Raw genomic sequence first — 18317 nt, forward strand, 5'->3', positions numbered from 1 at the left:
CACCAGTTTTTAGATATTAATTCCCGAACTTTGCAGTGAAATGCATTGGGGTTCCACTAACATTTTTGCTTGAATGCATAACATGACGTTTTGTTAAGAAAGTAACTGGAAGCTATCTGCCACAGGCAACCTTTGCGAATTTTTTTTTATTGTTAGCCGAAACACCCTGTGTGTGTGCGTTGCGGTGAAAAGCGGGTCCTTGGCTTGGAGGCTGGACAGAGAAAGGTGGAGGACACAACGAAGTGGGAAATAGAACAGTTTGCTCAAAGAACAGGGGTGTTGTGTCCATCTCGGCATTTACAATGGCACAGTCACTAAACCCTCACCCCGTCGAAGACCCCAACAGCCTTGTATCCATAACACTCCGAAGCGGACGTGTACTTGCGGATTCGCCATCCACGGACGGTGTCCAAGCCTCCAAGACGGCTCCGCGGCGTGACTGCAGCATGGACATTTTATAAGCCATGTCCCTACTGACTGAACAGCTCAAAACATCCGGACCTGGGTGTGCCACACTCGCATCGCTCTCCGAGAACGATGCGAGTGCGAGTATATATATACAGCAGCCCGATGCTTTAACCATTAAGCCACAGGCACATGACTCAGCAGGTGGAATAGAACATCCTTGAAACTTTCTGCACGTAAGCCAGTGCATCGAGATGCTTGGCATGTATTACACAATATGAATTATATGACCACTCCATGTGATTTCTCACCATTACACGTAAAAAAATGTGATTTAGTTAGTTTTAATATTTTAATGGACCAGTATTTACGATGATGAAGAGGCCAGCAGTGTGAAGACGACGACGATTAGAGGCTAGTGCGGGCTGTTGCTTCTTCGCCAAGTGCGGCGTATTTGTTTGTAAATATATCTGTATATAGCTTCTCGTCAGAGTCTTCCTATGCAACAATATGTTTGCTCAAGAACGTTACTCACATTAACAGCATGATTTCCCTTTGCGTCAAAATTTGAACGCCATGTGGTGAAAGATGTCTGGGAGTGTTCATGTTATAATCGCACAGTTAGGTGCACAGAAGGAGCTGCCTTCTAGGACGTCAGGTTAGATAGCTTTGCATATAGGTACAAATTGCAACATAGCCCATGCAGATCCTGCCCACTTGTGTCATTGTTTCCCCATACATCGTATGAATGGTAGCATCTGCCACTGCGAGGTTTCTGCAGTGAAGCACTGTGTCCCTAACATTGAGCAAACATGCCCCTGCATGTTGTTAGAAGGGTGGCTGAAGAGCTCCAGCAAAAAGGAATTAAAGATCCCTACTCTTCTCTTACTTCCCTCACGTGAGAAGTGAAAGGATAGAGCATTGTGCACAGTGACTCCACCCCTATATCAACCAAAGGCTGCCCGTCATCAACTTTAACTGGAGATTGAATTACCTTCCAACTTATTTTTTTTCTTTTAGTCTATCATCTCATGCACCTGGGGGCTATGAGGCCTCTTGTGCCTGTGAAATCTGTGGAAGCACTGTGAAGCTAGCTCCACATAGACCAAGGTGCTGTTGCTGCATGTTTTCTTAACAGACAGCTTTTACTTGCATTTCACTGCACTATATTGGTACTTTAGGTAGGCTGAGACATGGGCAAAAATTCGGAATGTGGAGTGTCTACAAAATATTTAGTAACAGTAATCATGTACTTTACTGCTGTCAGGTTGTTTTAACCAATTTTAGATAGAGCTGACAAAACAAAACACAAAGTTCACATCTTTAGTGTGGTGATGCATAAGGGTGGGGAATAATACCAGTTTGCATATTGATACCAAAGCTAACAATGGCATGTAGTTGGAATGGAGTTATCAGAGTCACTCGACAGTGCTACAATTTCCAGACTACTGAAGGGACACTGCGGGGGAGGCTGCAAAGGCACAGAAGGGACAACATAGTATGTAGAGTTATTAGCAATCAAACAAGACAAACATTTGTGAAAAAAAAAAATTCTCAAGGGAACACTTTTCAGTATCACTTTCCACACCTTTATAAAGACATATTGCATGACTCCTTAAATGTTCACATCTGAATAGTGCCACTAATCTGCTGCCACAAACATCTGGTGGATAGCATAATAAAATTCATCTGACTCAAGGATCTAAGGCAACTTCGCAGATACACTGTGAGGCGTCATCTTTTCTTTATTTTGTGCTCCAGGTGTGGTGCTGCATGCATGGAGCACAACAAACTAGCCTTCAACGGCCCTTCTTACTCAATCTAGTACTTCCTTTATATTTGGGCTCTTTTCTATGTTTGGACATCAATCCTGGCCTTCCTGTGTCCCTCATCACCCTTGTCACCAGCCATGCTCACATAAACACATGCAATATTTTCAAAAACTTGTGCCCAATCAAGTTATTTGCTGTTAAAAGGACTTATCTCCAGGTCATGCAACAAGCGTGTGCAAAAGACTTTGAGGCGAGCTTCAATGACAAGCCTTATTTTACAGGGAGTGCCTCTTAGAGATTACATCCCAGAGCAGCTCTAGCTACTACTACGACACATTAGCGAGAGCTGGCAGATAGCACAACAGAATTCTCGTGAGAGCAGAATCAGGTAAATTCTTCAGCATACTGTGCGTCATCTTTCCGTTATGCTCCACCTGTGGTCCTCGTTCGATCAAGGGTATCAAATGCAGGTGACAGACCAAAAGTCTAGAGGCAGCTTACAATTTGTGCCCCTTTCAGGATGCCTGGCAAGGTGCGCAGATATGATGGGTCGAACACCAGCCACGAGGTAGACTTGGTTGTTGTGGTGGTCGTGGTGGTCGTGTGAGTGTCGGGGAAGCCCTGGCCTTGCATTCTGCCAGTGGGTGCAGAGACGATAACAACAGTTTGCTTGGCACGGCCTCCTACAGAAAAAAAGCAACCAGAAGGACAATAATACTGGAGCACAGACTTATGTTTTATTGCCAAAAACACCCTCCATAAGAAATGAAAAAAAAATTGTGAAGGAAAAAACTGACAGGCCCCTTATGCTTCACATGAGCGACTAATGCGATAGCATAGGGAGGCACTACCATTCAATGATTATCTATCAACCTTTGTATCAATTCTACTTCATGGTCATATGAATTATGACATGATCTACTAATGCTGCTTAGAGTTGCACTGTCTCTACAATGTCACCTGTGGTAAACCGAAACAAGGCAATCACTGTTATTAGTTTTCTGATCTTAAGCATGATACATATACACCACAGCTATCGCTGTATAACATACTATGTAGCTATCACCGAAGAACTCGCTACAGATTGACCAAACCTATATAACCTTTCACACATACATATATACCTATGAAAATCTCAGCTACTGTTCTATTACAACCACCTCCATACATTGCAGTGCTGTGGAGAGCATTGTGCAAATCAGCATGCTCGCCACACACATGCCCGCCTGTCGAGGTCATATCTCCATACGGACTAGGTCACCAAAGTTTCCATTTGGCATTAAAGCCCTTGTGAGGACGTATGTTCTGCACTGCTATCAGGATAGGCACACCCACACTTTTGAGAAGAACAGCTCTGGCTCATGTTACAAACCCGAGCAAACTGCCGACGGCCCAGTTCTGATATATAAGGGTATAATATTAAAAACATAACTGCAGAACCCTGTACAAATCTAAGTATGAGCATGGGACTGTACTGTACAACAACCGATTTCATTTTCTATTCTTTCTTCCCTATATCATTGGCTCGAATGCTGCTGTGTTGCCGTTATTGCTAGGATCAGTCACTCTGTGCAACACATGTCAAGAAAGGAATAATGGAAAATTGAATGTAATATTACAAAATATGTGCCCTGTCAATTAGTTGTGCCTTTTAAAATCTCTATGCTTGCCTCCACTTTTGCAGGCAATTTCGAGTAACCACTGTGACAAAGCATTAAGAAAGAAGAAGCCAACACTGACACCAAGGATAACATAGGGGAAATTACTTGTGCTTAATAAATGAAATAAAGAAAGGATAACTTAATGGAAATGAAAGTGGATGAAAAAACAACTTGCCGTAGGTGAGGAACGATCCCACAACCTTCGCATTTCACGTGCGATGCGCTACTAATTGAGCTACCGCGGCGCTGTTTCCCCATCCGCTTTCTTGGGTATTTATGTTTTCTTGTAGAAACCTGGGAGTGTTAGCCAGCGCCACCACTCGCAGACCTTGGCGGTAAATGTGGAACATCCTTTCTGCCGCAGGCGTCCCGAGAATGTGATCTCTTTGGGTGAAGGCAACCGGTTAAACTCGCATGCTACCTGAAGGCATCAATGTTGCAGGATTCAAGACCCTCGTTATGTAATAAACGAGAATAGTTGTCGTAGGTGGGATCGTTCTCCACCTACGGCAATCTATTTTTTCATCCACTTTCATTTCCATTAATTTATCCTCTCATTTAATAATATATATTTTTTGTTAAGCACAAGTAATTTCCCCTATGTTGACCTTGGTGTCAGTGTTTGTTCGCTTCTTATGATACGACTAATAAAAATCAACCCCTTGGTTAACCCCCTTTCTTCTCGTTTATTACATAACGAGGGTCTCGAATCCGGCAACATTGATGCCTTCAGGTAGCATGTGTGGGTTTACTGACCCAGAAAGATCATGTTCGCATGACGCCTGCAGCAGAAAGGATGTTGTGGGAGGTTGTGGGATGGTTCCCCACCTACGGCAAGTTGTTTTATCATCCACTTTTATTTCTATTAATTTATCCTTTCTTTATTTCATTTATTAAGCACAAGTAATTTCCCCTATGTTGTCCTTGGTGTCAGTGTTTGTTGGCTTCTTACGATATAACTAATAAATATCGGCCCCTCGGTTAACCCCCTTTCTTCTTGTTTAAAGCATTAAGAAAAGCGAGATAAATGGTTTCCATGTACTTAGAATCATGTATTTCAGTGTCAGTTCTGAGCAGTGAAGACATGAAATGGCTTTTCTTTTTGCCCATTCTTAACAATCTTGTGTTAATCCATTTTAGGGGGGAGGAAGGAGATTTTACAGCATGAAAACTAAGTTATATCAACCATCACAAAAGTTATTAATTTGGAGGCTGTTGCTCATCTGTCCATACTGCATACCTATGCAATGCCAATATTACAGGCGTTGCATGTACGTTAATCACAAACGCCGATTTTCTGCCTAGCATTTACTGTAGTGAAATATAGGCATGACATATTGATAATCTGCAGGTTTTGTTTTTTTATATAGAACAAGCAGGTGCACAAAAACTACACAAGAGTGAAGTATTAGTTACTATACGCTCCATTTACAGGCCACTGCTGTATTACAGTGAAAACTCAATCTAACAAAAGCCAATTTTATTAAGTTCATGATCTAATGAAGAAATTTACATTCCCTGGCAGGTACCCACAGGGTCCAATGTTATCATCAACCCCAATTAATGAAACAAACTTGGCCGAACTCGATTTAATGAAGCTTTTCCTAAAATAAATGAGCAAAAAACACGGCAATTTCTAATTTTGACACAAACAGGTTCTTCGAGCATGCGCTCCGAAGCTATCGCATTAAAACATCTAGCCACCATGGTCACATCCCTAGCTTTATTTTGATGAGGCTGCACGCCACGCCCATGCACTGAACAGCCGACTCAATACCACCTCGGTAGGGATGGCGGTGGTTGCTTTCATTATTCAGGGTATCTACCAAGTTTAAATTTCCAAATTCCCAGAGTTTTTCAGGTTTTCCCCGAGTGCCTTTGCAAAATTTCCCGAGTGACAACTTTATTTTATGTCAACGATGTCGCCCGATGCTGTCACTCTCTAGTAAGCACGTAAAAAAAATTTTTAAAAATGACTTAATCTAGTTTGAATAATAAGGAGCAGTGTTTATTTTATTTAAAAAGAAAACAAAAGGGAGGGCTTAGTAAAATGCACAGCAAATAAAATCTCTCCGAAAAGAAGATAGTAAAGCCCATTGCAAAGCGAGTCAAACATATTCAAGTACGAATAAAAATAGATGCACATACAAGTAAATATTTTCGAATATGAGCTATTTCTATCAACTGATAGCAAACTCATTGGTATGAGGCCCGAACTTTGTCACAAGTGAAATTCTCTCTCAGCAGCTGGATAGTCAACCTCAACTCTCTTGACATCCTCTCAGCCCGCGCACCAGGTCTGGCCATCTTGAGCTGACAAGCGCAGAGCATAGATTGCACGATAATGATTGTCTCTGCAAAGCATTACATCGCTATGCGGCATACCTCCTTGTACTTTTGTACAACCATTAAAAGTTTTTCACCACCACCACCTTGGAAAGACCTGAAATTTCAAACCGAACGCCGTTTGCCCTTCTCCTCGCGGCCGCCACACTCCAAGCCAGAAGATGACGTACACATGCACCTACGTTTATGTGTGTGCGCTGTGACGTCGCTCGTGGTGACACGTGAATTCGAGAATTATTCAAGGTAACATCTGTTACTTGTGTAATATGCTGCTTGAATAGACAAATTAAAGCATAGAGAAATAATAAAACACACAAACCAAATGTCTGCATGTTTTCGTTTTACTTCGCACCACAGCAAGAGAGATGTACTTCTGTTTCATCTGCTTGTTTCCACATCATGCAGTCGTGCGCGCAGACACTGAAACTTATTTTCTACCATGTTCCAGCGTGGGATCATGCTCTGTGATCCGCTTGCGTCTGCCTCAGTATTCGTGTAGCACTGACTTATACCGCTAGTCAGGTGTCCTCGTGCACAGAGGGAAAAAAATCGCGCAGCGCGAAACTAGGCAATAACAACAGCTCGCGCATAACGCCGTCATCGGAAGTGCGCTGCGTCAAATTAAAGCGAGAAGAAAAAAATATGAAGGCGGGCCCCTGATGTATGCATCATGCGATCCTCGAGGTCCGGTATGGGAGAATGCAGGGAAGGAATTTCGCTTGCGGAGGCTAGATGGCACGAGTGGAGGGAGTGTCTGGCTTGGCAGTTGATCTCGCCTCCTGAAATCATGGGTTTGCGGCACTGAAATATTTCTATCTCGGCTATTATTGAGCCAATTTGAAAAATTTTTCCGGCAGAATGCTCCCTAGAGGACACGTAACAACTCCCAGTGTATTCCCAAAATTTGCTATGGGGCCTGGTGAGGGGCCCTTTAAAGAACTTATTTTGGATTAGGGGCACCTGCATCTCAGTGTCAGCCAACACTTTTTTGAGCTCAAGCTCCTTCAAAGAAGTGGCAGCACACTTCCTTTCTCATTCATTCCTCAATGCGTCGGTCCCTTCTATTCTCGCCCTCCTTCCACCACACGTTGACCTCACGGACCATATGAAGCATCCTTTTGGACAGTTGTACAGTCAACGCCAGATTTTTTTGGACTCCCTAGGGGCCACAAAAACGTCCGAAAAATCTGGCAATCAGAAAAAAAAGTATTAGAATAGGGGCCCCAATAGTTTGGGGCCGCAAAGAGCTTTGCGGGTGTTAGCGCTGGGGCACGCAGGAGTGAAGAGCTTTAGAATAGGGCTTTGCATTTGCAGATAGAGTCTTGCACTGACAGCGCCACTATGGCGTCAAGGAAAAGCTATTAGAAATAAATGAAATATACCATTTTATGATAACAATAGTAATTTTGACTAGCATGTATTGGGGTTTAATTACAATTTAGAGGTTATTCCGTAAGCAGCACACAATTAGTTGCGCCTATTTTTGAGCAAACCAACTTTATGTGTCTTCACCAGCCAAGCTTAGCCATGTTAGGCCTACACACCATAATATCCACAATCGAATTCGGAATCAGCGGTGTCTAATGAATCAATCTTCATAACACACGCTAGTTGAGAGAATGCGATAACCGCAGTCACTTCTCCTAGCTTGCGAACTTCACACATTACCACGAATCGAACCCAGTTTGGTGTTAGGTTAGAGCCATCACTTCGATGGGTGCCGCCATGTTTGCCGACACAAAGCTTTTGGGGCCGCTATTTGGGCTCCCACTAAATCGGTGAAATAGCGTTCCCAACGCAAAACCCGAACGTTGCGTCTCGCACATACGCAGTGGCTTCGACGCTATTTTTTTGGAGCCCCAAAGCGTTTGGGGCCCCTATTCTAAAACTCTCAACTGAATGCGTGCCTTTTACTGCCCCCAAGGGGCTCAAATCGCCATATGCACGTCCGAAAAAATACTCTGGAGTCCGGCAGATACACTTATTAGGCATATCGGCGCTCGTAATGCGACAGGAGATGGCGCGCACACGCGTGTATAATTAAGAGATACAGGCTGTGTCGAGTGATAATTGCCCCTCCCCACGCTTGTTAAGCTTCACCTCAATACTTTGCGTACACTTCACCGCGTCACATTCCTGTACTGAGGCGAAGCTAACTTTCAAGTGCCGGCAAAGGCAGACGGATTTTAATGAACTTTGTTGCATTTGAGAGAGAAAGTTAAATCCTAGTGACTGTTGTTGGAAACGGAATTTCGATTTATGGCCTGAATTTTTGTAAAAAAGATACTCAAAATTAGAAAGTTTGAAAAAGAAATAGAAACACGAAGTTTACAAATTAATAGCTCTGCATCAACAACTTATATCGCGGTTCTGTAAACGGCATCCATTAGATCATTCAAAGCGGACAAATTCTATATGTCAATTTATAGCTTACGTGAATTCGTTACGTCGTGTACAAGGGGTCTGCAAAAGCTGTGTTTTCATATTGCTAAATTTTTTGGGACTCATGTGTAACATATCAATTTTGTCCGCTTTATATGCACTATTAGATGCAATTCACAGAATTGTGATATCATTTTTCATTGCTAACTTGGAGTTGTTAACTCCATAGTTTCGTTTTCTAAAAATTTTCCGATTATCGCCAATTTTTAATGAAAAAATTGACGACCTAAATGAAAAATTCAAAACCAACAGTCACTAGATTTTTTTTCTTTTAAATGCAACAAACCTCGCCAAATTTGGTGCAGTGGTTACCGAGAAAAACGAATTTTCCTTTTACCAGTATTTAGGTAGGAGCACCCGAGCTAAAGCTTCCTCTTAATAGCGAACGTCGAAGTAGCTATACTCGCGGATAACTACAGAAATGAAGACTACAGAAACGAAGAAACGAAGCGAAGACTACAGAAACTAAGCGCGCCTCTTTCACCGCTGCTAGAAGTAGGCCTGCAGTTTTGCTCTCGTTTTCTTACGTGGGAAATGGAAAACAATACATTTTTTTTTTGCTTTCTGCAGCCTCTAATTCGAAATGATACGTAACTTCCACCAGTCAGCCATTGGTATTTTATTGTATTTCTAGGTTGCCCTTTCGAGTTTTCGCACACCCGAGAGTGCCGCACGTTTTGCACATTCATCAAACGCAAAATGCCGCCCGTGTCTTCTGGTGAGTGTTCGTCGCTTGCTGCCCCGCTAATCAACTCCCCTGAGAGGCTGGTGGCCAACTTGAGCAACAAAAGACTGTTGAAGCACACAAAAAAAGTTTGTTCAGCGTCTGCGCGGAAACCAAGCGAGCCCATATGAGAATCGCAACCATCGGCATGTACAAACGAGTGAGCGAGCAGACTGCTGCACCGGCTCTACCGACGCCAGCGTCGGTTGCGCGTCCAAGTCCTAATCGACGCCATACGGCTGCTTCGGAGCTCCGACTCAGGTTGCGATGCTCGCTGTTCAAAACTTGGTATGCGAATAAACGTTGATTCACGCCGAGTCAATTGTATCTGCCTTGACTAAAGTAAAGAGGCTGGCGAAACTGAAACCGGTGCCGAGCGCGCCCGGACTACATTGCGTACGAATACAATCATGTGCAGAAGCTCCGCCCCCGTAGCTTTAGCTTCATAGCCAAGTAGCCAAGAGAACACGGAGGAAGGAAACTAAGGAGAGGCCCTGACGTCACTCTTTGTGAAGCAAAAGTGAAGCCGGAAGTTGGCGTTGCTCATGGCGATGCTCCGCCTTTTGTGCCACCCTCCTCTCTTGTTTACAACTTTCGCGAAACCACGCCGCGCTGCGCGTGGTTTCGCGCGCGGAGCGCGCGCGCCCGCGCAACATCCGGCAGAGCACGGTGCAGGTAACACAGCGCAACAAGACACGGTGACTAACGCAAACCCGCCCACACAGCGCCTTTGCCACGGCACGAAACCTACCAGAGCAACACGTGTGAGCGCTCAAAAAATCAAAACAACGCCGCCATTGTGGCCCAAAAGGCGTGGCCATGCATCAAAAAAATAAAAAGGCAGCAAAAAAAATGAGAACCTATACGTCATTTCCGCCACACTTTTCTCCTAGCGCGCGGAGGGCGTAGGGCCTCTCCTTAGTTTCCTTCCTCCGTGCAAGAGAAGTTGTCCGCGATAGCCATGGCGATAGCGTTGCCTATGTTGGCTACGGTTGCCAGCGGATCTGCGTGCGAGAGCGCCGGTTCGAGGCGGCGTCATACTCAAAATGGCGGCGGCGGTGGCTTTGATTTATGCCGTTTCGGACCTGTGGTCACGGTAAAAAGTCCGGCTAATCAGACGGCGAAAGGTTGAGTCCGAAATTTCAGACGTTTCTATACATTGACTATGGGGTGCGTTGTGCTGCCGTGAAGCCGTCCGAATAATGGGGCATGTCCTAAAAATTGGGCGTCCGGAAAATCTGTCGTTGACTGCACACTTCCAACTCCTCCAGCCGACGACACGGCGTCAAAGACGATTCATTACGATCCCTCTCTGTTACTCGAAGTCAGCATTAGCGCGAGTTTCATTCCCTTTCAATAAAATTGCAGCTAATTTTCCCAGATAGAAGCATAAATTCCCCGACGTTTCCCGGAGTATTTCCAGACTATTCAAAATTCCTGAGAATTCCCGGTTGGTTAAAAAAAATTAATTTATGGGGTTTTACGTGCCAAAATCACTTTTTAATTATGAGGCACGCCGTAGTGGAGGACTCCAGAAATTTCGACCACCTGGGGTTCTTTAACGTGCACCTATATCTAAGTACACGGGTGTTTTTCGCATTTCGCCCCCATCGAAATGCGGCCGCCGTGGGCGGGACTAGATCCCGCGACCTCGTGCTCAGCAACCCAACGCCATAGCCACTGAGCAACCACGGCGGGTTTTCCCGGTTGGTAGACACGCTGGTTATTTCATGGTTTATGCGACAGATGGCTGGATTAGCGGCAAATACAATGCCGCGGTAGTATTTGCGTGTCGCTATGTTACAATTTCAGATTTCGAAGGACCAAACAAATATTTTATCGATTTTACGAACTTCCCGATTTAACGAAATAATTCGAGCCTGGTCGTCACTTTGTTAAAATGAGTTGCAAGTGTACATGACATGGTTCTGCAATGCTGATTAAAACCTCTGTACAGTGCCCAACTGCTCTCAGTGGACATATGGCTTCAGTAAGGCACCCATGATTACAACAAATCTAGAAATCATGACATGAAAATTTCACTGCAGTTTTTCATCAGTGATAAGAAAAAATGACAATTGCCATGTACAGAATAATCCACTCTCAAAGGTAATGCCTGACTCATTAAAGCCAACAGCAACAGTTACATTTTATCAGGAAAACAGGGTCTGACAAATGGCAGGCAGGCAGCCATACATACAAAAACACAGCATATTTTCATGTAATTTGGCTATAATCGATGCTGGAGTAATAACCTGGTGCTCCCATTAGGAGTCGTGTCATACTATACTGTAACAAGCAGGTGACGCCCCCTCGGGCATAATCTTCGTTGGCCCGCCAGGCTCGGTGGCCTGCCAGGCTTAGTAGGCAACATTGGTCACCGCAAAGCAATAAACACCGACGAGCACAGCTGCTCGGTGGTCAGTCATCGTTCGTCACCACCACGATGCGGAGCGTCTAACGGAGGGTGCCTCGAGCCCTCCCTCGTTCACGAAACCCGGGCGGATCGTGACACTGGCGACGAGTACCCACGGATCGTTCCACGCCGCCGCGAGCGGCGAAACACCGCCCCCGTTGCTGCCGCCATGCATGCCGCTGTACGGAAGGCTCGAGCCGTTCGAGGAAGATGGGTCCGCCTGGCCAATTTACGAGGAACAAGTCCACGTGTTCTTCCTGGCAAACGATACACCAGAGGCCAAAAGCGGGACATTTTCCTGGCCAGCTGCGTGACCCACGTCTTCAGTATCCTGCTCGACCTTCTGAAGCCAGCCACCTCGCATGTTAAGACGCTAGGTGAGCCGCTCGCCATACTGCGCTCGCATTTCAACCCAGCGCCGTCCACACTGATGGAGCGTTTCCGCTTCAACAACCGGAGCCGCCGGGAAGTAGAGACCCTCGGGCAGTTCGTTGCTGCGCTACGAGGGTTAGAGAGTGCCTGCGTTTTCGGGGACCAGCTGGACTCGCTGCTCCGGGACCGTTTCGCCTGCGGCATCAACAACTCCCCCATGCAGACGCGACTCCTGGAGCTTCCCGACCCCTCGCTGGACGACGCCGTGAAGGCAGCGCTGGCAATGGAAGCTGCCGCCAAGGACGCCGGCGAGATTGCCCGTACGACTGGCTCACCGTCGGCGGATGCGGCGGTCAACAAGTTGGCAACAAAGGGCAGTGCCTGCGGTCGCTGTGGTGGTGCCCATTCCTCCTCACAGTGCCAGTTCTCTCAAGCACAATGCTTCACGTGCGTGAAAACTGGGCACCTGTCACGGGTACACCGAAGGGGGAGGACGAACAGCAAACAGCAGCAGCAGCTTGGTTCAAGCCCAGGTACCACACAAGCCCGCAACCAGGGTAGCCGTCGCAAGAGTATGCGGCAGGGGCGCGAGGCAGCAGGCTCCACGTCGTGGCAGAGGACCCGCCGATTTTCGACATGTGGCATACAGGCCTCGTACCGTCGTCTGTGCCGCCGTACATGCTGACCGTCGAAATCTGCGGGCACCCCATTTCCATGGAGCTGGACACAGGGGCCAGCGTGTCTGTCATGGCCGGGAAACGGTTCAAGCGTACCTTCCCCGTCGTGTCCGTCGAGGTTTCGGGCGTGATACTGCGCAGCTACTCCGGGCAGCTCTCCCGGGTCCGGGGTCAGGCACAGGTCAGCGTTCGCTTTGGCGACAAGGAGGCAACCCTTCCCGTTTACTTAACCAAGGGGTCGTCGCCGACGCTGCTGGTGCGAAACTGGATTCATGCACAGGGCGTTCGTCCGCCAGAGTACCAGGAAGCCAGCCTGCATGCGGTGAAAGACGTCCCCAGCCTCTTAAGAATTCAAGTCCCTCTACCAGCCAGGCGTGGGCACGTTCGCCGGCACGACAGCTAGCATCTATGTACCTGAAGGAGCCCGGCCACGTTTTTAAAGCCTCGCGCACTGCCATTCGCGCTGAAGGACGGGGTCACCCAGGAGCTGCAACGGTTACAGCGAGAGGGCATCCTAGCGCCCGTCAAGACGTCTGAGTGTCAGAATCTGCGGGGATTTCAAGGTTGCCATCAACACCGTCGCTAACGTCAAGTCCTCGTTGCCCCGGATTGAAGATCTCTGATCAGCGTTGTCAGGTGAACAGAAGTTCACCAAGCTCGACCTCAGATATGCTTACCAGCAGCTGCTGCTCCAGGATGCCTCCCGGAAGTATGTCACAATATCGGCAACCTTGGGGCTTATCCAGTACACGCGCTTACCGTTTGGCGTGGCCTCAGCCATATTTCAGAGGGAGATGGTCAACCTCTTCAGGAGCAAGAGGCATGTGGCGGTGTACTTGGATGTCATCCTGGTTACTGGTAGCGATGACGGGGACCACTTGCAGAACATTCACAACCTCTTGGCACGACTGCAGGACGCCGGCCTCAAGCTCAAGCTGGAAAAGTGCATTTTCCTGGCCCCCAGTGTTGAGGACTTGGGACATGTAATTTCCCAGGCTGGCCTAGCCCCGGCTCCCCGCAAAGTTGATGCTGTGCTCAAAGCGCCTAAGCCCAAAAATAAGGAGCTTCAGAGCTACCTTGGCCTCAACTTCTACAGGAGTTTCCTGCCGAACCTGTCGGAGCAACTACAGCCACTCCTGCTTCGAGATGGTCAGCAATGGGTCTAGAAGACGGAGCAGAACCGGGCCTTCCGGCGCAGCAAGGAGCTAATCTCCAAGGCTCCAGTGCTGATACACTTCCATCCTGCCAAGCCTGTCGTCCTGATCATAGATGCGTCGCCGTACGGTGTGGGATCCGTCCTGGCGCACCGGGACAAGGATGGCTAGGAACGAGCTGTATAGTTTGCTTCTCGTCGGCTTCATGCTACAGAGCAACGCTACAGCCAGCTGGACAAGGCCTGGCCCTCATGTTCGGTGTCGAACGCTTCCACCAGTAAAGTGGGGCCGGAAGTTCGAGGCGGTCATGGACCACAAGCCGCTGTTGGAGCTGCTGGGGCCTGACAAGGCAGTTTCCGTGCAGGCATCAGCTTGAGTGGTACGCTGGGCCTTGAGGTGGGCGGCTTACAGTTACCAGCTGGTTCACCGTCCGGGAAAGGACCTGGGACCTGCTGATGCCCTGAGCCGCCTGCCCCTACCAGAGGTGCCTGATGCTGTTCCAGAACCTGCTGAAGTGTTCATGCTGGAGCACGCGTGCCCGGAGGTACTCTCCAGATCTGCGGTATCGCAAGCAACCAGCCGGGACGCAGTCCTGTATCAGATGGTCAAGGCGGTGTCCCGTGGGGATGAATTGGTTCAGCTGGCCTATAGCCAAAAGGCCGCCGAGCTGAGCTTGCAGCAGGGCTGCCTACTGTGGGGGTTGCAGTGAGGTGATCCCACAGTCTCCACTCCAAGGTCCTGCAGTTGCTGCACGCGGGTCATCCTGGCGTGGAAAAGACCAAGATGGTGGCACGGTCCCATGTTTGGTGGCCTGACCTGGACCAGGACATCGCTCACATGGTACAGAGCTGCCAAATCTGCCAGGAGCATCAACGGGCCTCACGTCATGTGGATGTCACCCCCTGATCGTTCCCACAGAGACCCTGGTCCCGCCTGCATGTGGATTTTGGGGGGGGGGGGGCTTCAAGGGCCATTACGTCCTGGTGGTGGTGGACGCCTTTTCGAAGTGGGTGGAGGTTCTACCTGTCACCACTCCATCAGCAGGCGCGACCATTGCAGCGCTACGACAGGTCTTCACCGCCCAGGGGTTGCAGGACGTCGTCGTGTCCGACAATGGTCCTGCTTTCACCAGCACAGAGTACCTGGCCTGGCTGACAAAGAACGGAATCCGCCGGATGATGGTTCCGCCGTACCACCCTGCTTCAAATGGTGCAGCAGAGCGGATGGTGCAAACCATCAAGGACAAGTTCAAGAAGAGCCAGAGGGGATTTCCGGACGCAGATTGCCCGGATACTGTTCCAGTACCGGACCGCGCCCCACGATGTCACTGGCCGTGCTCCCTGTGAGCACCTGCTGGGTCAGATGGTCAAGATACCCTTGGACGTCTTGCATCCGGACCTCCGATCTACAGTGCTCCTGAAGCAACTGAAGCAGTAGCTGGCTGCTGACCGAGGGAGCCGTCCCGAGCCTTTGCATGAGTCGGGAGCTCCAGTTTTCGCCAGGAACTTCCGTCCTGGCCCACCTTGGTCCGACGGACAGGCGGTGGCTCCTGCCAGCGCCTCATTGTTGCTCGTCCGCATGCCAGACGGGGCCACGTGGGACAGACACGCCGACCATGTTGGGCCTCGCCTCGGGACCTGGCCAGCACCCTCGACTGCCACATCAGAGTTCCAGCACGCAGGAGGACTAGCGGCAACACCAGTCGCTTTCAGCGGAGCACCGCCCACCTCGGAGGCGGCAAGCGTTGCCAGTGGTGCGGCGCCCGTTGGGCCGGTGTCAAGTCCGTCACCACTCACAAGGCCGACCATTGCGGACCCTCCGGACGGAGCGAGGCTGGCTCAGGCAGCACCCAGCGTTGCCACGCCCGGCCCGTCAACTCCGGTGCCCAGGCGGAGTACTTGACGGCGGAGGCCACCGGACCCAACGTTACTAGAATATCTAGTAGCGATGACTGGACCGTTACTCGCCTGGGTAGCAGGCACCGTCGACCCGGCTAGGGCGGAGGCAGAGCCTAGTACTTTGAACTTGGACGTTTGAACTCGTACTTTGAACTTGGAGGGGGCGTCACTTGCTTGTTACACCTCCTTACCCCCAGTTTGTTGACAAACTGGGGGTAAGGGGGTGTGACAAGCAGATGACGCCCCCTCGGGCATAATCTTTGTTGGCCCGCCAGGCTCAGTAGGCAACATTGGTCACCGCACCGCAATAAACACCGACGAGCACAGCAGCTCGGCGGTCAGTCATCGTTCGTCACCACCACGCTGCGGAGCGTCTGTCTCGGAGGGTGCCTCGAGCCGTCCCTCGTTAACGAACCCTGGCGGATCCTGACATACATGCTACCTCTGTGCACTATGGCTCAGCATGAAATGCACAGTGTATTCTTACAGTTTGCTTACTGTTTACTGAGTGTTGTAAACATCAGCTAAGTCACCTTTATTATGGCATTTAACAATATAGCAACAATTTAGGAGTCGCAAATACTCATTTAATTTTTCATTAGTGAAGTTCACAGCATAATGGTCAGGGGACGATCCAGTGAACCACGTATATCCTGTCAACATCGAAGTATGATCCATTAGTTCACGTCTTGTCGTAACATCCAACAGACAGCCCACTAACATGCATTTTGCAAATATCAAGTAGCCTATATCTTATTGGCGTTCATTCTACTTCAGAATTAGTCTTTAGGGCCATTACATGTTGATGTCATACAGGTGCACACGGTACATCATGCCAGTTGGCTACTTTAAGTTTCCTTCAAGATTTATTTAAGATGCCGTATTGGCTAGGGGATGTAATTAAAGATCTGTAGTTAAATTTTTATACGGCTAGATCTTTGAGAACACTTACTTCCTCGAGCTTTATTGGACAGATAATGTGGTACTTAAATTTTGCAGAAGTAAACGACGGAAGCATAGGCTCAGGTTAGACAGTGATGGCATGTCGCGAATTGTCTTTTTTACTAAACGTGGTAGCACATGGCTATGGCGTTGCACTACTGACCACATGACGTCTAATGCATTTTGTAACAAGACAAAAAGGTATTTTCGAGCCGCACATGAACAGTGCCTGCCCCCCTCCCTCCCCCACGGGCCTTTTTTTTTTAGTTTCCATACGACATAATTATGTTTTTGCATTTGTTCAAATTATAGTTGGAAACTACATGTCTGCATCTCATATGTATACATATACTACGCCTGTTTTCTGATACAACTTACTTTTATTAATATAAAATGCTCAGTGTGCCAGGTGGGAGGTCCAGGAGAATGAGCACGCTGCACTTCCTCGTCACAGGCGTGTGCACTAATGTGAGAACATGATGTATCTGATCTTGTTGTGCAGGCGTTCTGCCACATAGCGTCTGCATGAACATTATATTGAATTTGTCCTCGATAGTACATCTGCTCTGGTACCTACAAGTATAGCTCGCTAGCGAGAACGGGAAAATATCTACGAGATGTTCTATAGACCTCTGCATGCCTAAACTGAGCATCTATTAGAGGTCACACATGTACAGCTGCGATATCCTTACAACGTTACAGCGATGTGACGGACTTTGATTATACATGGTATGTATTATAATGATGTTCGGATAAACCTTAGATATCCATAGGACGAGTGCCATGTTTAAAAGATCATGTTCCATGGACATCTACGGAACACGAATGGTTATCTGGGGTATTATCAAGGTCCCTTAGGGGGCAATCATCAAAACAATTAGAGAACAGCAAGGTTGGTGGGGCTTACCCTCACTGTGGGCAAACGAGTTGGCACATATGGGGGAAAGGGAAGGGGGTGAGTAGTGCTAATGAATCGGACGGAAAGGGGGACGGTATGCCCTCCTTCCATGTAGATCCACTTGTGATAACCACGCTATGGCGCCGCACAGCGTGCACGTTTATCTTAGAGGAACAATGGAAGCCCTGGACATGTGGACATTATACGACTGGCACGACACGTTAAGAAATAATACAGGGTGATCTTTCTTCGAAACCGACATTATCATCGTTTCATGGAACAATCTCCAATTTCTGACACTTAAACTGAGAACAACCTTGAACACTGACGGCGCGTACGCCAGCGGCAAGCGTGTACTCAGCCGGGTTCATTTATCCGGGGCTCGTATCGACGCGGCCGCGAGCAGAGCGGAGACAAGGTGGACGAAAGTGGCTGTCTGGCCCGCTCCAAGGCAAGCCACGCATGCCGGCTCGCCCAGATGCAGCGCGCACCTGCCACCACGGCCGCTTGCTCAGGCCACTTGTTGGGAGCGCCGGTGCCACCCTATTATAGTTCTCCCAGCCGTCCCACGACTCCTTCAATGCCCTACCGGCAGCAAACCGACTACTAA

General features: G+C 48.3%; 1 protein-coding gene across 4 annotated transcripts in view; it reads right to left on the reverse strand.

Annotated features, from left to right (window-relative positions):
* Positions 1-18317, reverse strand: part of LOC139049503 (CKLF-like MARVEL transmembrane domain-containing protein 8) — a 180983-nt gene that overhangs the window by 28455 nt on the left and 134211 nt on the right. For 3 of the 4 annotated variants that reach the window (XM_070525041.1, XM_070525024.1, XM_070525029.1), the window contains exon 2: positions 2679-2860. In XM_070525041.1, coding sequence (XP_070381142.1) covers positions 2679-2860 — 182 coding nt within the window. The remainder of the gene's footprint in view (positions 1-2678; positions 2861-18317) is intronic. The other variant, XM_070525037.1, reaches the window with a different exon arrangement.

This window comes from Dermacentor albipictus, chromosome 1, assembly GCF_038994185.2.
Source record: "Dermacentor albipictus isolate Rhodes 1998 colony chromosome 1, USDA_Dalb.pri_finalv2, whole genome shotgun sequence".
NCBI classification, from domain to species: Eukaryota; Metazoa; Arthropoda; class Arachnida; order Ixodida; family Ixodidae; genus Dermacentor; species Dermacentor albipictus.